Raw genomic sequence first — 22,452 nt, forward strand, 5'->3', positions numbered from 1 at the left:
AAATAAAGTGAGCAAAATGTGAGCTTACTTTACTTCTTTTACACAATGCTGTTTGGTTATCCATATGAAAAGTTTTGTGTTTTCAAAAGAACTGTATTTTTACAGAAATGAAATTAAGAAAATAAATGCTTTGGTAGCATCAGAGAGAAAACTAGCTGCAGATCATTAAATAAACAAAACCTGGGCCTGGGTCCATGGCCTGTGCTATGGCCTACCTTTTCTTTCTCATTTTATATTTTCCTTTATGAAAATCATCCTTGGACAAATTCCACCGTCAGAATTCAATCAATGCAGCCATATTTGTTTTATTTCACAAGAGTGGGCACAGAGTTATTAATTGGGCTTCCTGTGTTGCTCATCATATCATCTGCTGACTAAACGTTTTCTCATTACTATAATAACTTTTCATTAATTCTTTGAGGACTAACTGTGTGACTTCCTTTTAATAACATATCTACAAAAAATATGAGTGTCTAATCAAGTTCCCGGATGTGTGTAATAATTAACTGCATGGTATTAAGAAAAAATTCACAGTTCCTCAGCCAATGAGAAACGAGTATTTCTATAGGTATGTTATTTATAGGTATGTTATCAATTCATTCATTTACTAATTAATATAAATTCAATCATTTCTTGCTGTTTTTATTGAATTATATATATTTTTTCTTCGTTTTAAATGAATGATTTATTTTTTATTCATTCATTCATTCTTTTATTTATTATTATTTATGATGGAGGAATTTGTCAAAGGATGATTTTTACAAAGGGATATATAAAATGAGTAAAAAAAAGGTAGGCCATAGGGTAGGCCATAGGGTAGGCCATGGCCCAGGCCATGGACCCGGGACCAGGTTTTGTTGCTACCCCGGGATCCCTGTGTTGTGTACATGGACATATGGATGGACGGAAGTGACGCCAGCCAAGCCATGAAAAATCAACTTGATGGTTTACTATTTTTTCTTAAGCATGGTACTCCACGCAGGAGCTCTGCTATCAAAAGTCTGCATATTGCATCTTACAATAGGTAAGCAAGTTATAAACTGATGATGAATATGACAATAGTCCATTTCATGGTTACCTGGACGCCATCTTGGATTTGCATGAAAGTGAGGCTGACCTTGATTCGTCTGGAAAGGCTTGAAAAGTTTATACGGTAGTTCCTGTCTGGTGACTGTTCAAGTAAAAATGAGCTCAAAACGTTTGAAAAAAGAGAGAAAAAGCGTAGGTCCGCAATGTCGGTGCTGCCTGTGGCTGTACGAATTTACAAGAACCCAGACTTTAATTTTTCCTCTTTCCCGAGTGACAAATCAAAGCGAAATCAATGGTGTAATCTCATAAAGAGACAGCACGGCCATGATGGATTCTATATCACGAGGTCAACAGTGGTTTACAGTAGTCATTTTTCAGAAAAAAGACATTGATAAAACATTAACTGGGATCAAGAAACTGAAAAAAGGTAAGCTTAAAGGTAAACTTTTTTCATGGTGTTACAAGCAAACCGGATCAAGCAAAAGATTTATCATTGTTTTTGAAATTTACATCATGCAGACGCGGAACCCTCACTTTGGTCATCAATGGAGTAAACCTAAAGATACCAACAAAAGAGCACTTCCTAAATCAAGAGAAGTTAAGACACTGGACAAAAGAACTGAAGATATTGTAACTACAGTCAACTCTCGCCTTACGGACACCCCCCTATTACGGACACCTCGATATTATGGACAGGAAATAAATCCCCGGTGAAAAATACAAAGAAATGACTGAAAGTAACTCCAGTTATTACAGACTCTCGCTATTACGGAATTACAGACACTTCAGGTGGTCCCAATCGCACGTTTTCATTGTTTGACTCTGGTCATAACGGACACATTCTGTAATTAAATACTGCAGTACATTCACAATTTCAAGTGGTTTATTGAAAAATAACCAGATACAGTACAATTTCGTATTGAACTTTCTTGCTCAGCGTGGGCTGACTACGATTGCTAGTGAGTTTTCAAGTTTAAGCAATAAAGTAGCAGAAAGTGCACTTAAAAAACAATCATGCCAAAGCACAATTGATAGCTTTTTCAAATCTTGGAAGAGTCAGAGTACAGTCTACTACAGTACTGTACCATGCAATTTTTAATTTTACGCTACTTTTTTATTCATAGTTTTCATACGATCTTATAAAGTTAAAGTTTGCTTAAAGGGACTCTGAGGTGCCAGACACATCATAGCTTAAAATGTACATCAAACCTTGTTGATTTTGAAAATCCAAATGAAAATTCCATGAAATGCGTTTTTTGGGGTGATATCGATCGATGGAATTGATCTTAAAGTCAACAATGTGTCGTGATGAAAACAGCTAGCTGATATGTGTTTATGTTGTTAAATGAGCTTATTAGGTAAAAGATTATGGGGTAAATGAAACATTTTAACGTAATTATTAGACATGACATGCATCACGACTATTGTGTCTGAACCGAGATGTGCTTAGGACTGCATTTAATAGTTTCTCTTCATGACAGAGAAGGCTCATTCCAAATTGAACAAATATTACAAATAAGTGAGTTTTTTAAAGTATTTTCTATTACGTTCTTATATTCCAAATAAGTGAGCTTTTTTCAGTATTTTCTATTTCATATACGTATACGTTCAATGTATATTCATTTCGCTGAAATGCTTTTTCAGCCCTCTGCGTTGTGCTAGTTCTGATATCGCCAATTTATAATTACTGGTGAATGCACGGTAATCTTAGCAAAAAGATCAGCATGTGTGGTATCTAAGATATTAAAGATCTACCTTCCCTGAATGTATGAGGAAGATACTGGCTTTAAAGAAGATGGAAGTGAAGATGAAGTTGCATGACATGTACACCACATCAATTCCTTGAAGCCTTTCCTCGTTCGCCACTTCTTCTAGCTCACTGTCCTCGCTCACACTTTCATTGGGTGTATTATATTCTTCTCCTCAAGCAATTTCCGGCTCAAATTGATAAAGAACAGCCATACTTCCATAGCGAAATTTGGTTGATTCAGCTCCAGCTATCCAACATGTTCCACTATCTGACGTCATCACACCTCATTCATCCCAAGCCATCAAATCTGCGATATTCCACAGGGAGCCCAGCTTAAGTCATTTCGCAACTTTGGCGGACGATATCACCCCAAAAAACGCATTTCATGGAATTTTCATTTCAATTTTCAAAATCAACAAGGTTTGATGTACATTTTAAGCTATGATGTGTCTGGCACCTCAGAGTCCCTTTAATATTAGAATAATAATTGTCATAGTTTTGATTCTATATTGCTTGTTTTATGTGATTAACAATAGTACCAGTTGTCATATAATCAAATTAAACAATTTCAAGAAAAAAATGAGTGTTTTTTTTCCCCCCATCCCGCTACTACGGACTCTTGCCATTGCGGACACTGAATTACGGTCCCGAGGGTGTCCGTAATAGTGAGAGTTGACTGTAGTTGTAATATTAAAGAGGATGTTGCAGTTCCAGTGGAAAACATCGATAATATGGAGGTAAATGTGTTATGGCAATATAACTTACACCTCAATAAATTTTACACACTTGACTTTGTGAGCTTTGGAGATTAATAACTAGTGTTCCAATTTACCTTTAGGGCTACCAAGAAAACTCTCAGGATGAACTTAATATAAAAGAGCTGAGGATGCAAGTAGATGGACTTCAGAAACAAGTACAGTCATTAAACGATGAATGTCAGTATCACAAGAGCAAATTTTTTCTCTCAATTACTCCATTGATTTCACTTTGATTTGTCATTTGGGAAAGAGAAAAAATTCAAGTCTGGGTTCTTATAAAAAGCGTTCGTACAACAATAGGCAGCACGTTGCAGGACCGACATTGCGGACCTACGCTTTTTCTTTCATTTTTCAAACGTTTTGAGCTCATTTTTACTTGAACAGTCACCGGAACTACCAGTATAAACTTTTCAAGCCTTTCCAGATGACTCAAGGTCAGCCTTGCTTTCATGCAAATCCAAGATGGTGTCCAGATAACCGTGAAATGGACTATTTAATAAAATTAAATTCATCTAAATCATGATTCTACAAGGTCTCAGAAGTATTTGATTCCTGCAAAAGTTGTTCTGTGTCCACTATGTTTACCCCTTCCCTTGGTTGCATGCTAGCCAATTATCTTGCAGGACATACACCTGAATCCAAAATGGCGCACGAGCGATTGTGTTACATGTAAACGAGGTATCCAGTGCCAAATGAGTAATCCAGTATCGCTCGAAAGCTGGATTCTCATTCCTTTTTAATCCAATCATGTAACTCGTTCCGAGCAGTACGGGCTGGCTCCGGCCAAATGCAAAGAAACAATATAGTGCCAATGCAAAGTATACACTTGTTCACTTGTTCTGTCTTTCTTTTCTTCTTACATCCAGGATAGTGACAATTTTGAAGAATCAATTTATGAGAAAATGCTGTTAATTTGTAAATTTGGCCCTGGATGCCTCATTTTCAACTGGCCGTGCACCATTTCGAAATTTAGGTGTATAACAATTAGTAATCTTCACTGGAAAAAGCTTATTTTGGTTCAATAAAAGAAAAAAACAATCAAAAACAAAACAATCTTACGTTAGGAAGCAAGCTACTGGCTATGACCAAGGAACATTATGCAAATAAATTACATGTTGTTATTTGATGCCAGTCCCTCCTTCCTTATTTCAAATTTAGACTGTTTCTTCTAAGGAGCATTGAGAATATTACCATCACAGGGGAAAAAACCGGATTCCGAAATTGGGAATTGTTGGGAATTTCCTTGAATTCCCAATTCGAACACCAATGTTAGGGATTTATTGTTGGGAATTTCCTGAAATACCCAATAGAAAAACAAAATTCCCAACAAACTAACATGGGGAATCAGTGCCACGTTCCCAATTTCGTTCTCTCTGGGAATTGGATGGGAATTCAAGGAAATTCCCAACAAATTCCCAATTTGGGAATCCGTTTTTTGTCCTGTGCATGAGGAGATATAATCAACGATTGTCTTTATCATCACTTACCAATCTCGAAGAATTGCCCATCCTTCATGTACTTGATAGAAATAAGCCTTGTAATAATATACCCCAACAAACGAGAATGATAAAAAGTCATGTAAATCAGCCATAAACTTGCAGAAACACAAGCGATCACCAGAAGTATTAATCCACCATCTTCTTTGACAGTATTTGGATCAGGAGGAGTCGTAGTTGAGACACTTGGAGAAAATGTTGTTAGGTTGTTGAAAGGAATCGACATCGTGTGTTTGGTTATAGTTTGATCGCCATTAATGTTTGATTGGGAATACAATGGTTCTTGTGCTGTTAGCAGCAGCTATTCAGGGATGAATTCAAAAGGCTGGAGACTAAAAGAAGTAAGAAAGGTTTATGCGATGCAGTCACATACCATAAGACATCAAACATGCTTTTGATATGGCAGACAACCTAACGCACTGAACTCACATATTTTAAAAAGCCATCTTAGGTCAGATTCTAGAAGACTTTAAATACATAAATTCTACAGAACGACCGCCATCTTGATTTACTTCATGGGTGTAAACCAGAAACAGTCGTTTCCAGTCTGCCTACCACAGGGAACCCAATGTCTAGAATCACAAACATTTGTAGCGTGGCAGAACGGTCCTCTGAAGTTGAAGCTAAGCATGGCAGAACTGTCCTCTGCACAGGGAGCCTAGTCTCCCCCACAGCCGCTTTCAGTGTCGTCACGCAACGCTTTCTCCCCTGACTAGGGGAGAAAGCCATGCGTGACGACACTGAAAGCGGCTGTGGGGGAGACTACAGGGAGCCCGGCTTGGTAATGCTAAATCGGTAAAACGATCACGTTTCATATGTTGATGACATTACATAATAATCGTAACTCAATACACCCCTATACAAACAGTCACTACGTAATAGAACTTGTAATGCAATAGTGTTAGACGCCCCGTAAGTGCGTTACACTTAGCCGTTATGTATTTGAATTTGAATTTGAATTTACTGCGTTACAAACAGTGGTGTTCTATTACGTAGTGACTGTTTGTATAGGGGTGTACTGAGTTACGATTATTACGTCAATCTTAGACCGCGACCGGCTGCTGGGCATTTAGACACTGCGAATAAACAATTGGAAAAATACACTTACACTAGAATGATTACAATAATGACCTGTTAAATAAAATTTTAATGTTGATAAACATAGAAGATATGTTCTACTAGCATCTATTAGTTTACTAACTATTTGACAGGTTCATTGCTATCACTTTATAAGTCTGTTTTACTCAAATGTTGAAGATAGCATATCATAAAAAGTCAAAACAATGGCACTAAAGAATTTGTGGGTCATTGTTGATCATATATGAGCCTGACTGTGATGAGTGTCAAGGCTTCATCCAAACCTTTATATTTTAGTATGCTTTATGCAGACACTTGGTTTTTTTTTTCTTCACTAATTTAAAGAGGGTAGCACTAAATAGTATACAATACTAATAAGTGTGTGGCCCTCGTTCAATGGAAAATTATTATTATTATTGGTAATGGCATTTGTAATATATCTTTTTTTTGAAACACTTCAGTTTTGTTTATCAAATGATGTCCTAAATCACATCACAGTAGTCAGTTATATAATTTTTTTTTTAAATTCAGTAAATTTAAAATGCATTCAAAGAAATACTTCACCATTCAACTATTAATCTTATTTAGCTAGAATATATACTGAATTACACTTTGCTTCTAATGTGCATCTAAAGAGTAACTTATTTCAATTATTTATATGCATTGTTGTACTGGAAGGAAAAAATAGAGGTTTGTAGTTTGTTCATATTAGAATTTGGTATGGCTCATCTATAACATGACTATTTTTAAGGTTGGTGAAGGTTTTGTTGCATGTGGAATACCAAGGCTGCAATGCACTATGTACAATGTATAGGTCACTACAAGGTGCATACTTTCTTCAGTCCTGACATTACTACATATCTATATAATACAAATCAAGCTTGATAATTGACAAAACAAAAACTTTGCCAGCTTTATAAAAATAACGATAATTTTTTTCTAATTTGATTTACTCTAACAGCACATGTTCAAAATTTTATTACCTCAGAACTTGGAGGCCACAGGGTTGTAAGTATTTTATTCCCTATTAAAGTGTATATTGAGAAGGAAAAAAATTCACTGAAACACTTCTATCTGAATAGTGTAATAGTAAATGACACTGTAGTGTTTTTGTCCGGTGAAGAGGGGGGGGGGGGGGGGGGGGGGGACTCCCATATAATTGAAGGGCAGGGATGCTGGTCATATCTTTTAGCGGCATATCGAATTCACGGAATCAACGGAATCAACGGAATCAACGGAATCAACGGAATCAACGGAATCAACGGAATCAACGGAATCAACGGAATCTCTTTGAAACATATGGAAGTCAAACATCATTAAAATAAAGACAAATCAAATTAAAAGAAAAAGTTAAGAACTTCGTGCTCGGTCGTCCTCTAAGAAAAAAATTATATAAAACAACTCGATCGGAAACCCTATTATTATTATGATTTATCTACATAGAATGATTACCCAGGAAACAATGACATGTCAAAAACATAACTTTAGTCCAAATCATAGCTAACCTTGAAAGAATCTGTTCATGGATCCAGCAAAACATTGCACATTTTTCCATCGTTTTATGACAAGTTGGACGCCATTTTGTAAGCACAGGTAGCCCAATTTTCAAACACAAGAAGCCCATAGACATAAAGAAGAATTGGGCTACCTGTGCTTACAAAATCGAGTTGTTTTATATAATTTTTTTCTTAGAGGACGACCGAGCACGAAGTTCTTAACTTTTTCTTTTAATTTGATTTGTCTTTATTTTAATGATGTTTGACTTCCATATGTTTCAAAGAGATTCCGTTGATTCCGTTGATTCCGTTGATTCCGTTGATTCCGTGAATTCGATATGCCGATCTTTTAGGGGTAAAAATCGAGGATCTGGTATTCTTTAAGGTGTCTAAATATTTTTGGGTCATTTTAATCCAAGCTGGTATCTTTATAATCTATGTTCTTAATTTTTTTATGTTGATAACTATATTACTAGTAACGCTTGTCTTTGGAACTATTAAAAATGAAAAAAATGTGTTTAATTTCAGCTGGTATCTTTTAGGGGTTAAAATGCTGCCCCGCCCAGCTTCTTAAGACTCAGGTATCTTTTAGGGGTCATTTTGGAAATTTCCAACAAGCATCCCTACCCGTCACCACCCAAAGTGCCCCCTCACCCATAGGATTTTTGCATATGGAATTTTCTTTCCTGAGATATATAAACATTTGAAACAGCAAAATGCAAATGCCCACCCTACATCATCATGCATTTGAAAACAATTGCCTAAGAAATCCATGGTCTAAACCTTATCACTAACCCAACCTACCCTACATTTTTAAACCATTTTATGAGATTATCAAACAATGGGATATACTTTGAATTCAATTAAATTCAACAATAAAGGGACCAGTCTTTATTCATAGTGATGGGAACTGATGCAACAGTCACGAGTATATGCCATGTTTTTTTTCCTGAGCCCCCCCTTTTTTTTTGTAAGGCACAATTTGTTGTCCCTCCCTTTTGTAAATAATACTAAAATATGGAGTACAAAGGTTAGTATTAGTGTGATAACTTTATGAATTAATTGAGTATCAGAAACATTTTTATACATCATTTATCATTATGTCAAGGGGCAATTGAAAAACTTTGAAATACTTTGAAAACGTCCCATTTTTTTAAAAGTCCGAATAATTGAGATATTTCAAGATTTAATTTCTCATTATTTTGTTAAACCTGAGATTGGAAAACATTTTCAGTTATCCTGGAAACAATTTCGGTTTAAAGCTAAAAAAAAGCAATTGCAAATGACATCATTTACCAGCAATTTAGATGCTGTTTATTTTACATTTTTTTAAATGTTATCATATTTGTAATAACTTGAACCAAGTTTCAAAGCATCAATTCCGAATTTTCATCGATTTTCATCCAAGTGCTTCTTTAATTTGACGAAATGGCTACTTCAGAGTATCGTTATTCACAATAAAAATTTAAATAGCGCCGCGGCCCTTAAACGGGTAAGTACAGTAGTCAGCTGATGGTATAAACTAATTTGAATTATGCAATCGAAAGTTTCAAAGCAACATGAAAAAAAAATTCGAAAAAAAGGAATAAACATTGTATTGCTCGATCATACCTACAGAGAACATTCTAAAAAATTATAAAAATATGTAAAAAAATATGTGATTTCTCGGAAATTATACTAGCATTTTTGTTTTACAAAGAACATGACACTTGAAACAGAAGCAATTTCCTGTCTCGCGGCAAAAGCTATTTTGGATAGGCTCATAACAGTTCACACTTTTTTAAATAGATGCGCATATGCCGCACCTAGGCGCACCATCACCAGTTGAACCTGATCGACAATAATATTCGGCATGGATCGTTTGTCTGACTATGTTTTGTTGCTAATATTTGAAGAGTTACATCCAATAGATATCAGCAGTATTTCGCTTGTTTGTAGAAGATTTTACTCTATTCTACTTACCTCTAAGAGCCTCTTTCGGCTCATGGATTTCAGTGACGCAGAAGAAAGAATGAATGCCATCCCAACCATATAGGAGTGTGGCGGAATTTACAGCATATAAAATACTTGAGTCTCAGATGTTGTGTGGAAGTGGAAAACTTTTTTCAGCTATCAAAGAGATGAAAGCCTTGTCTGTTTTAGACGTCTATTCCACTCAACTCCGAGAGGAAGTTCTCTGTTCGCTGCCACAGAAACTGAAGGGTATAGATGTTGGATACTGTGAAAGCATCACAAAGGATGGTCTCACAAAGTTTATTTGGCAGCAGCCTAATCTTGTATATGTTGGTTTGGCTGGTTTGAAAGACGTCATTTGTCAAGAGGTAATCGAAATCTTTTCTACTACTTTCTTTATTTGGTAATCGAGCCGTCATAATTCTAAAAAGTGGCCCGAACGCTGGCACTAATTTTTAACACTTTTGTGTCTGTAACCGCAAAACTTTTTAGAAACCTAACACTTATATGTTTTTTTTATGCTTGTGGATCCGGAGCTCGCTTCTTTTTTATATGGCACGGCGTAACTAATTCCTGACGGAATATTTGCGTACAGGGCTACGATTATTTGTGCCTTATCAATAGAAATATTGAAGGTTTAAATCCTCGTATGCGGATGTTGTCGAGTTAAGTAATATCACGTTCGATCGGCTACCATGCAGAAACAACGCAATATAAAGTAATAAATTTAAAAGACACGCATATTGGCTGGACAAATGAATGATGATGTTTTATACCTGTACATAAGTTCCACTCTTATGTGAAGAAAGCCGATCTTTTCTACTCCAATTCCGTCACCGACTCAAATAAAATAAAATATATTATTATATAATTACCAATGAAATATCTATTTTTCTCTATTTCGAAAAATTGATATCTTCACACGTGAAAATAACATGTTATTTTCACGTGTGAAAATAACACCATTGCGATGGCTATTGAAAAATACACGGAAAGAATTGCCTGAAAAAGCCAAAACATACTTCATTGATAATTATATAATAAACAGAATATTACATGGGCACTTGGAGATACGCAATCTATCTTCTCGTGTTGAAAATCTCTCACTCGTTCGCTGCGCTCACTTGTGAGAGATCTTTTCAACACTCGAAGATAAATTTCGTATCTCCGCGCGCCCATGTAATATCCTCTATTTTTTTTGCTCACATAAACGTTTTTGCTCTCTTCAAAGTTTTGCTCTCACAGACATAAAAGTTTTCTCACATACAACGCGTAAAACGTTTGGCCCAACTGGCCACCATAGTAAAATTCATTTGTATATATGGCGTTTTCATTAAAACTATACAGATAAAATTTTATATAAATTTAAAAGCTAGGGAGGTTGCTAAAAAGTAAAAATTACGCTGCAAATGAAAATTTGTTCATGACTTTAGTGTTTGGCCGAATAATTTTTATCTGCCTAGTGCGAATAGGCCCTTTTCATTTTTTATACCGCGAATTTTTTCGGCCAAACACTACTAAAAATAAAAGTCATGACCAAATTTTGATTTGGCCAAACTTGTTACCGGTGGGGTTCGCATGCACTATTACTAAAATACCAAAATCTACCGTTAATCGCTTTTGTCAATGAAAATGTAATACTATTACTATTAGATCTGTCGATAGAGAGCGGACTGCTAGTGAGCTCGGGGTACAATTCGCTGCATTCGGTCCTGTTATATATCATGAAAACTGACAGTTTTGTCAACCTATTAAGTGAAACGAAAAATTGTGTTCGCGCTGTAAATGCCTCGCATTGCCAAATGTTTTTGCAAAACAAACAACAGTTTGGTCAAATGGATCGGAATTTTTTAAACATTTCTTTGTAATGATTGATATGAAGTTATTTTTCATGTTCATTCAACAAAACACTTAGGCATGCCATTTCTTGATAAACTAGCTCACACCAAGGTGGAGGGGTTCGCTAGCTGTTCTTCTAATTTTTCCCTTGGAACTTATAGCCTATTTGTAGCTCATCCAATCAGAACGTAGTATTTATGAAATACTATTAAAGATTTTTTTTGACTAATTTTCATTACAACATGAAAAACACCATTGGTATCTATCTTGATTTTATTAGAATGAAGGCATTAACCATTTAATTAAAAACTATTAGTCAACGTAATAGTAATAATAATAATTATTAGTCAACGTAATAGTCAAATAGACACAATAAAAATATTGAATAAGGTCTACTTATTTGTATTAGTCTAATTATTATCTATCCTTAAAACTTTCAATAATTTAATGGTTAAGCTGACTACGAGCAACTATTTGACTGTGCCATTGGTATGTTAAATTTTAACATTTTCCTTTCATTGTATAGGTTCTAGACACATTATCCATTTGTAATTTGAAATACCTGGACAGAAGTGAATCACATGTTTTGGGAAGCCTCAGCACTTTTTTTAGAGACCAATCAAGCTTGTCTGAGCTGTCTCTACAAGGAAGAGGCCTGGCACTGAGAAACCTCAACCATTTTGAATTTCCTCTCTGTGACCACACTTAGGTAAAACTCCTCACTTCCCTTCATCAGTCTATGTACAGTCTTCTTATAACATCATGTCTTTGTTTTAACTTTATTGGTCTTAACTTCTGACACTCAGAGTCTTGGAGATCTGCACTATCTCAGTATATCCCTGTCCTGAATCTAACTGTGTACATCTGTATATATACACCTATATACATGTTCCATGTATACGTATGTATATGTATTTATCCATCTTAATATATACCTGTCACTGATATGTACATATGTATATTATATATATATATATATGTATATACATATACATCCTATATTATACACATATACACCATATACACTTAGAAAACTCATTAATAATTCATGAAGAAAACACAATAGAAATCATGACCATGAAGGTGATTTTATATCTGATAAAGATTCGTCTTCATTTGCATAAACTTTAACTTGGATTTTCTCTATCAAACTTGGTTTATTTCGTAAAAAAATCGGTACACAATGAGAACAAACATCATAAGTTTTCTAAGCCGTTCAATAATCTCGCAGATCGTGGTTTATCGGGTCTAAAACCACTCGGCTGCGCCTCGTGTTTTATACCCGATAAAACACTTCCTGCTCGTTTATTAAACAGTACATAGACACTTTTGTATATGTACTCATAGACACTTGTAGATATATACTCTAGTCAACAGTGAGTCCCTGGGCTGACCTTACATATACACCATATACACATAGACAATATTGCCCGTCCTTTCACCACTTACATTAGTTTAATTTCTGACACACACTACTTATGTTTATCCTTTCTACACATAACACACATACATGCAGGCCAACGTGGTGTGTCCCAGTCGTCTCGTTACACGTAGGGTTAAGCTTCTGGCGTTAGAAGTTTTGAAACGTGTAGGTCGAATACTGACCTCTACCTTGTTGTGTCTTAACCCCTGACGATAAATACTTGGTAGATCGAACGACTATCCCTGAGCTTTCATAGTTTCATATTGATTCCCTACCACACCGCCGCGATGCATGAGCTCATGTTTCGTAACGTTGCCTTCACTCGAAACAATTTTATTCTTAACTCAATATACATTGTACGATGTACTTTATCGTTTGCTGTACCATTGCTACCTATCTACGATACATATCCATAATACTCTCATATACCTCTCATACACTCAACTGTTCCAATCACCCACTGTCTTAATATTTATTTATTTTATGCTATTTATTTATATCTTTCTCATCATTTTTCTTCAATCATTTTTCACATACGTTTCCCCCCCCCCTCCCCCCTTTGCTTGAGTCCAAATACCTGTGTCAAACATAGTGTTTGTCGGGTTTTTAATACCTGATGAATCTATGTTTTTAAATTAGTACATATACAAAAGTGTCTGTGTATATGGTTATATGTGTATAATATAGGATGTATATGTATATACATATATGCATATATATACATATGTACATATCAGTGACAGGTATATACGTATACATGGAACATGTATATAAGTGTATATATACAGATGTACACAGTTAGATTCAGGACAGGGATATACTGAGATAGAGCCTGGAGATCGGACCAATTCCAGAATTTCTTTTCTACCAAGAAGAAGCTATTGATGAGATTTTGAAGGTACTACCAACTTTTCAAGGACTCCGGAAGTTAAGTCTAATCAACTGTACAATCAGAAATATGTCTAACGATGTATTTATACAGTTTTAGTCATACCCTTAAAATTTATTTATAGCAATGCCATAGACACTTGATTGAATGTGTTAAACAAAGTGCAAACCAGAATATCTCCTATGAAATAAACCCCTATTGTCAGTTATCTAATTATATGATGTACATTACCTAAAACACCAATAACTCATTTTTTCAAATTCCTAAATATTATTTACAATATTATTTTTTATTATTTATTTATTTATTTTGATTCTAAAGCCTCCTAGATTGATGACATAGTCGGGTTCGAGAAGCCATATCATCGAAGCTAAGACCGAAAAGGTTTTTGGGTACTCTGAAATGTGTATTATATTTGCATATAGACATGTGAGAATGCACAGTAGAGCAAAGTCGGTCGACCTAGATTAGCAGCATAACAAAGCCATGATGCATAAAATTTGCACAGGAAGGGAAAACTGCAATACGCATGAAATTAGCATAATTGTTTGTCTGGTACCGTTTGTCTTCCCAAACTTGTCTTCCCATGTTTGTCTTAGCTTATTTGATAATATAACCTTTTTTTTCTTTTTTTGAATGTTTTTTCAATTATTAGGTGTATACCAACAAGAATATCTCAAAAATATCAGTCTATATGCAAAAGAGTGAAATTAAAGTTTGTTTTGAAAAAAAAATTTTTTTCAGTTTAATGTCAATATTCTTGCATTAAATTAGGTGTAAGTAAAAAATTATATTACCAGATAAGATGTATTTGTCACCTTTATAATAGCCAACATTTAACCATAATTTTGGGATCCCAGCTGTCATTGATTAGTCCAAAACTAATATTTCATTGCTAATTCTACACGAAATATTTCTTGATTTGAGTGATGCGTCTCTAACTTATGAAGCTAGGTTTATACTTCCAATATTCTAAGTGTGATGTCTTTTTAGGCTTAATTATTAAATACACTTATTTCAATAAAGTTAGTCACCTGAAAAGCTACAAAGCTGAGACCAACAAGGATTATGGGTAGTTATATTTTACATGTTTCAACTGCTTTGATAACTGTCGATGGATTTTAGATCTTTTACCAGTTACAGTCTCACCTCTTCTGAGCATCCTCAAGCTGCAAATTGTATCAAAAGCTTTACTTGTTCGATATTAAAAGCTTCCCATGATCCTCAGTGATCTCAGCCTTCTAGGTTTTTTGGTGACTAACTTTATAGAAACAAGTGTATACAAAATTGAACTGGTTCATAGAAACATTCACAACCATTAACTTATTGGAAGTATAAACCTTCATAACTTAAAAAAACATCACTCAAATCAATAAATATTTTACCAAACAACTATTTATACTTTATGCAGAACCAGTACTGAAAGTACTGTCGAATTGGTAAGTTGCACTTCAAGGATTATTAATTCACAACAATTTTTTGAGCAAATTTCCTGAATTTATTACTGACATTTGGGTAAATTGCAAATATTAACTGACCCAAATCAAAATTCCCTGACCTTGAAAAAGGAATGAAGAATTCCTTGCCAATTTTTTATCAGTGTGTGAACCCCATTATATATACTAGTAGGAGAATTTGTGACCCCTCTTGCCCAGCAGTTACCGTTACTATATTTTGTCCCACAAGCAAAAATTAGCTTTATAAATATTTCATTCAAAACTCTGGTCAAGGAAAATTATTTAACAATTATTCACCAAAGGCAAAGTGAAATTGGGGAATGTTTGTGCGAGTCTTCAAGCGGCAAAGTATGAATACATAGGTAATCCTTTCAACAAGAAAACAAAGCAACAAAGCAGCTGGCCGTCATTTTGGATTATCGCTGGAGGTAATTATCGTGCCATACTTTGAGTTTCTTGACCAAACAGTGAATGAGATTTTCAATAATCACCCGTGTATTTATACTAAAATAAAACAATAGAGTGCAAACAATTATTAATCCATGAAACATTAATTACTAAATAGTACAAAATAGTGCTAATTAAACAATAGAAAACAATGGGCTTGCACAAATTGGTGCTATTTAGTATTAATAAAGTTTCACTGTTATATTGTTTAAACTCTAAAAATTTAATACTTATATATTATATAGGGAGATCCTCCAACACGCATTACAAACTGATTAAAATATGTAACCTTGTCATAATAAATGTGATTATAATTTGTTTCAATTGATTACTGCCATGCCAAAATAAAAGAACATTTCCAAATAATACTGTGTAGTTGTTTGTGGGGAAATCACTGCTCAACAATGATAGGTTAATTTGCTAGTGTTTACAATGCACAAAATATTAAGTATAGAAATTGCTATTGAAATTGCAAGTAGTTTATATCGCCAGGGTTTTCTGAAAAAAATCAGGGATGACATCCCATAATTTTTGGTATACTTTTGATATATATACCAAATGTTTTACATTTTGCAATACATATAATATATATATCTATATCTAACAAAGTATGTAATGTGGTCTATACTGTTGAAACAGTGCTCGACCGAGTTACAGTGAACATGTCTCGTCTTTAATACAATCTTTACTATATATATCTATGTCTATATATATCTATATTATCTATCTATCTATCTATATATCTATCTCTATATATATAGATAGATACAGCCTTTTGCAAAAATTATAGCCGCTTCCAATATATATACAAGTATATCAAAAGCATGTCAAAAATTTTGGGATATCCTCCCTGATATTTTTTCGAGTTGTCTATCACAAGGGCTTTCTGAAAAAAATATCAAGAAAGATATCCCGCCTTGTCTGATATACTTTCGATATACTTATATTCATATTTGTAACGGCCATAATTTTTGCAAATGGCTGTAGATAGATATATAGATACATATATATATACATATCGTGTGTGTAATATGTGTGTTGAATATATAAACCAAACTTCCCCTCTGCTTTGTTAAGGGCTTGGGACCTTCTAGAATGAACTAGGCAGCATTAGAAGTTTGTGCACAGAAAGGACATGCAATGTTTGAAAAATTACAGATAATTCTAGTAGATGTACTTGGAATCATGAGGAATTATAATTACTGCGTTCTGCCCTGACAGGGATTTTCTCCCCTGATTCTTGGTGATTTTCTGTGCAGGGGTTTACTCCCCTGATTCTTGGTGATTTTCTGTGCAGGGGTTTACTCCCCTGATTCTTGGTGATTTTCTGTGCAGGGGTTTACTCCCCTGATTCTCGGTGATCCTTATTCAAGAAGGTGCTATAATTAGGTTTGATCAAGGTACCCGGACAGCTGTTTACAGGAATTATAGAAGAATAGAAGATTAGTGGTACTTGAAATTGAAATGGCACTTTTAATTCATTGTTGGTACTTGGACTTCAGTGATTCCCATGTTGACTGGTACCAGCGCTGATATTGAAAAGATTCTTTGAGATCCAATGGCAGCCATCCATGTCTGTCACATCTTGCTAAAAGCTCTTCCCTCTTTTCATGTTCATTGTCAAGCCACTTTTCGAATGTTATATTCCATTGATAGAACTGGAATCTCCCCCTTGTCTTTTTATGGTGAGCTTTTCGCCAAGAATCAAGTTTGTTCATTTCATGCCGAGGTATGAGGGCATGATAGCTTCCTTTGGGAAATCTCTTTTTTGGCCTTTCATAAAGGTAACGATTTATATCACCTGAAAGACCTAAAAAGAAGCAAGAGGGGAAGCTGTCTTGGTACATTGCCTCCAGGCTTTCAATCTGGAAAAAAACCCAGTATATTTTAACCACTCACTTCAAGAAATATCATTATGCAATATCAGATATGGTCTTTTCAAGATTTTTGCATGGAAATCCCTGCAAGACACTGAAGGATCTTGCAGGAACTTACTAAAAATCTTGGATCTTATAGCAAAAATCCTGACATGAAAAAATCCAAGACCTTACAAGCTCTTGCGGAAGATAGTAGCTTATAGATATATGAAGTAAGCTAATTGTGAAGTAAGCTAGTTGTGCAGAGTCTTGTTTCAATAAAGGAAATCAATCATGTTTTCATGATATTTCCAGATCTGCCATGAAAAATAGCAAGATGTTCATTGTAGGACTATTTTGTGAGTTACACAAAATAGCTTTGATCACAATTACATTTCAGGGATGAAATAAAAAGGTTTTGTCTTGGTGCACTGCATTTCGAAACAGTATGCATGTTAGTTATTGTGTTTTCTTATGTTAAACTGTTAAAAAAAGAAATGATACTCTAGGGTATTATCATGGTCTGAAGTGGTAATTCACTGGTATGTATAATGTAATAGTTAAAAAAATTTTATATTTTATTTCAGAAGCAGTAAGAGTGGAACATTTAAATTCCATTTACGTGTTTTAATAATTACTGTATAATTATTTTAATAATTATAAAGAATAGCAGGGACCACTCACATCTTCTGTTGCATCTTGAGGGGGTCTTAGAAGGTCATACAATTTGTATTCGATGTCTTCATCCTCTTGACATTGTATTTTAACTATGAAATAAGAGTTAAAAGGTGAGTTAATTAAAGTGCTACTACGACGAAAATCGCTCAAACTTGGATTCAGCTGAAACTTCCTAAAAATACTCTTTAAAGGTCCAATAATCACTGTATGAAGTGTTTTCTCGATATTCAGTACAAAAGTATGATATTTTTACGATTATTTTTTGGAGTCTGTGACGTCATACACTCAACATCGAACATCGCTCCATACATTTCTTTGTATATAAATCCTTAATTTATTTTATTCCTATGAAGCCCAAAGGGTGGCTAATGTGCTTATTTCACATTACTTGTGACTATAATTTATATTTTGGGGGTGTTTGGGTATTTCTTTCTCCCTTTACTACTGATATTTTGATCATAAACTACAAAGAAATGTATGGAGCGATGTTCGATGTTGAGTGTATGATGTCACATACTCCAAAAAATAATCGTAAAAATATCATACTTTCGTCCTGAATATCAAGAAAACACTTCATACAGTGATTATTGGACCTTTAAAGAGTATTCTTAGGAAGTTTCAGCTGAATCCAAGTTTGAGCGATTTTCGTTGTAGTAGCACTTTAACAATAGCAAGTTCTCATTCTCAGGGAATTTTTGTAGCTTTCTCAACAGTTTTGTAAGAGACCTAGACAGTTATGACAATAAGGGAAAAGGATAAGAACACCACAGAAATCTAACAATTTTTCAAACTGCTACGCAGTTGCCTCGGTTGAGCATCGGACTGGCATGCTGGGGGGGACTTTTAAGGTTCAAGCTTTTGTGGCTTGACTAACACTCGGGATCTTAAATAGCTGAAGATAAAGTGTTGCCAGAATATAATTCCACCATCATAATACACCTGCATTTTTGAGAAATATATGTACCTGTTTCATGTGAAGTTGAAATGTCCGGAGAAAAGGGTTACAGTAATTGATCAACTTTGAAAATGACATCTTCATCTGTCTCATCTATATCATGGCAAGAATCTTCTATGCTTCTAAGAGAAGCATTGGTGTTACAGGTTACTGTACATGTGGTTGTGGCACTTGTGATGTTCTCAGATACCGCAGAGACTGGAATTTGATGTAAAGATGGCCTGCCATTCAATATGATCTGGCCAAATGCTTCCCTAATTGATGTCATGCAGGGAACCTTGAAATGTATGGGAACACCTGCAACAATCAATAGCAATCATTATCATCATTATGCCAGCTCTTTCAATTTAAATGTAAAACAAAACACTATGAAATAAATCTCATATAGGGTAGAAACATGCTAACAATATTTATTTTTAGTATAGTCTTAGGCTTGAGTTTCTTGAGCTGTGATTTTGTCAATTATTCTGAGATAATAATCACTGCTTTACCCTGAATTTCCACTTTAAATACTCTAATATTCATGTCTAAAATCATACTAAAACAATAATTATTATCATTCCCCTCAGGATCAGTGAATATTGGACCAAATATCACTTCACCTTCAGCGAATAATAATTCTTAAATATTTGTTGTTGTTAAAGATATGTGATAAATATTTATAAAAGAATTAATGCTCAAAATGTCTCATTCTCTTATCTTTGGTATATTTACCTGAAGCAAAACAAGACATAAAGCAAAGAAGGTACACCCCACAATCTGTACAGTTCAAGCCTTGAGATGGAATCTGGCTCCTCTCATCTGTAGTAAGTTTTCTAAAGGACTTCAAGTGTATTCCTACTTCAGAGAACATGGTGCTCAGCAATTGAAATACATAAGGGCTGTTTCTGTCTCTGCATAAAGAATCATACTCCCCATACATCTTTGTAGCAGTGTCAATCATGACACACCACCAGTGCCCAGGGCAATGTATAGGAAATATGAACTTCCTGATGTGATGAAGGTTGCAATCCTGAAGCTTCTTTAACACTCCTTGATTTTGACCTGACATCCAAAATGTACTGGCCACAAACAAACCTTGCCTTTCAGACATCAAGAAATTGCCTATGTAGTTGAAGACCTCATCATTTACCAAGCAGCCTGTTTTTAAAGATCTAATATCTTTTGCTGTGATATTCCCGTGTCTATCCGAGATAATGGTGTCATCACAAATGCTGTCATCTCTCCAAATTTCTTGAAGACTACTTTGGAAGTCTTTTGCTGTTGGGGTACAAGGTAATTCATTGGTTACAACTGGATTGCACTTGGTTCCAGCTTTTTCGATATTGACAGCAGCAAACAGTGTGTTATTCTGACTTTCTCTCTGAAGAAAAAGCATCCCCTTTAGAGGTGACAACTGGATGGGTGCATTTCGACGGCTATTAAGGAGTATAACCTTATCTCCATTGAAAATAAACGTCACAAAATGATGCTGCTTCATCTGCATTATCAAGGAAGGTTTGTCACAGTCATCAAATGTGTGTATAAAGAGCTTATATAACTCTCCAAAATCTGTACTGTTTAAACCAGCAATGTTAACTCCATCTGTAAGAGCTCACACAGCAGCATCCAACCTTCGAAAAGTCATATTTTTCATTGAAGCTGCTTGTTCCATGGCCATGATGCTGTTGTCCCCATCCAAACAGTGTGTTGGCTCAAGAAGTATTGAAAAGGTTGGAGCAACAGTCACTTGCTTTAGCCACATGATGTCAGCAGCAAGGTCAAGGTCATGTATGCTGAATACTGGTAGACTTCCTGGTGGCAAACACAAAGCATTGTTTAAGGCACATAGGCCACAAAAAGGGTAACTGGTCTTTTCTCTACCTTGCACTTTCGCTACTTACCTGAAAGGTCGATTCACTACTTAATAGAAGTCGATTCGCTACTAATAGAAGTCGATTCGCTACCTTATCTCAAAATGTTAAATATCACAATATTAGGAATATATATTAAACATATATTAATTTTGAGTCTATATCAATAAATTTATAACGTGTCTTACGGCATCGAAACTTATAAATTTTCTGCTCAGATGTCGATAGAGAAATCTAAACCTAGCGAAGAGAGGATATTTACATCTCATTTACATGCGAGTTAACGACGACTAATAGAATTTTGCATTCAATGAAGAACTTTTCTGACAAATAAAAAGTTTTAGTTACAAAGAAGAAATGTAGTCGAATTTTTCAGAGTTATTTCCCGGCCCGGGAGTTATTTTGCCTTGCTTCGTAGCAAAGTAGCGATTGGACTCTCGGCGTTGTGTGACAACGAACAAATCGAAAGCTATGAGAAACGAAGGCTTATTTTTATCCCTGCTTTTGCTCGATGACTAAAAGTTTGACTTCAAAATAAAAGCGTTTATGTCAAGGAAGAGTTTTAGTTACGAAACAGGCAATCTAGTGGTTTTTTTTAGAGTTTTTTTAGCTTCGTAGTAACGTAGCGAACGGACTCTCGGTGTTGTGTTACAACAAACAAATCGAAAGCTATGAGAAAAGAAAGCTTATTTTTATCCCTGCTTTTATCATTGGAAATTTTAATCTTTACTTGTTCTTGAACATCGATTGCTCCATGATTACCAACTACTTTTTCCAAATACTTAAGGTTTTGGAGCACAGTTTCATCTTGCGAAAAACAATCAGAAAATGCAATATTCAGTGACTCTGAAAATTCAAGGAACTCTTGTTGTGCAACAATCTTCCCCAAACATTGTTTCTTCAATTCTTCATATTTCTCTATCTGATTCTGGCTATATGGCTCAGTTTTCTTTGTGACCGCAGGCCCAGTTACTGAAGATGTTGAAAGAAGCCCAGATGACTTCAATGGAGGTTGGTTCATGGTATTATGAGAGTTTTCAACAGGCACAGTTGCTGTAGATGCTGGAATTATAGGCACATTGATTGCAGGCTTGAAAGCAGACTCAGTTCCATTTGAAGCTGGAATTATATGCACATTGATTGCAGGCTTGACAGCAGACCCAGTTGACTTAGCAAGGTTATCAGCCGGTTTTTTGACAGTAAGAGACAAAGAAAGTACATCATTGTCATCTTTAATTTAGTTATCAACCCAGATTTCAACGCAAGCTGTAGAACGGCTTCTTGACAGCAGGAATGATTACAAGGCTTCTCCATGTCATTTTTCAAGCAATTCAAACAGCTAGAGGCACAGCACATGGTAGACAAATGACCTGTAATCTGGTCACCAAGCTTCTTTTTTCTTTCATGTTCCCAATGGATTGTTCCATAAAGAAAGTAAGGAAACCCAGCCTTCTGCAGCTCCTTCATCCCACTTGTGTAAAGGTTTTGGAAATGTG

The 22,452-nt window shown here is 35.1% G+C and overlaps 3 protein-coding genes across 7 annotated transcripts in view; 1 reads left to right on the plus strand and 2 right to left on the minus strand.

Annotated features, from left to right (window-relative positions):
• LOC116301383 (bridge-like lipid transfer protein family member 1) overlaps positions 1-9,650 on the minus strand; it is a 75,839-nt gene extending 66,189 nt beyond the window's left edge. For 3 of the 5 annotated variants that reach the window (XM_031710437.2, XM_031710438.2, XM_031710435.2), the window contains exons 1-2: positions 5,463-5,572; positions 5,025-5,365 (exon numbers count right to left, since the gene is read on the minus strand). In XM_031710437.2, the coding sequence (XP_031566297.2) occupies positions 5,025-5,259 (235 nt within the window). In that variant the 5' untranslated portion in view covers positions 5,260-5,365; positions 5,463-5,572. Of the gene's footprint in view, positions 1-5,024; positions 5,366-5,462; positions 5,573-7,615; positions 7,712-9,568 lie in introns of those variants that run through there. The other 2 variants (XM_031710436.2, XM_089039224.1) reach the window with 2 other exon arrangements.
• LOC116301386 (uncharacterized) lies at positions 9,622-12,422 on the plus strand. Its single transcript, XM_031710440.2, has 2 exons — positions 9,622-9,927; positions 11,925-12,422. The coding sequence occupies exons 1-2, from the start codon at positions 9,622-9,624 to the stop codon at positions 12,105-12,107; spliced, it is 489 nt and encodes a 162-aa protein (XP_031566300.1). The 3' UTR covers positions 12,108-12,422.
• Positions 12,423-16,743: 4,321 nt separating this feature from the next.
• Positions 16,744-21,041, minus strand: LOC116301388 (sentrin-specific protease 1-like). Its single transcript, XM_031710442.2, has 4 exons — positions 19,818-21,041; positions 19,113-19,400; positions 18,155-18,237; positions 16,744-17,479 (listed from the first exon to the last, which is right to left on the minus strand). Exons 1-2 carry the CDS (start codon positions 20,587-20,589, stop codon positions 19,150-19,152), a joined length of 1,023 nt encoding a protein of 340 aa, XP_031566302.2. The 5' UTR covers positions 20,590-21,041; the 3' UTR covers positions 16,744-17,479; positions 18,155-18,237; positions 19,113-19,149.
• Between the last annotated feature and the right edge of the window lie 1,411 nt (positions 21,042-22,452).

Source organism: Actinia tenebrosa, unplaced genomic scaffold (genome assembly GCF_029948245.1).
Source record: "Actinia tenebrosa isolate PJP-AT-01 unplaced genomic scaffold, QUT_ActTen_1.0 PGA_scaffold6__47_contigs__length_16458017, whole genome shotgun sequence".
Classification (NCBI taxonomy): domain Eukaryota; kingdom Metazoa; phylum Cnidaria; class Anthozoa; order Actiniaria; family Actiniidae; genus Actinia; species Actinia tenebrosa.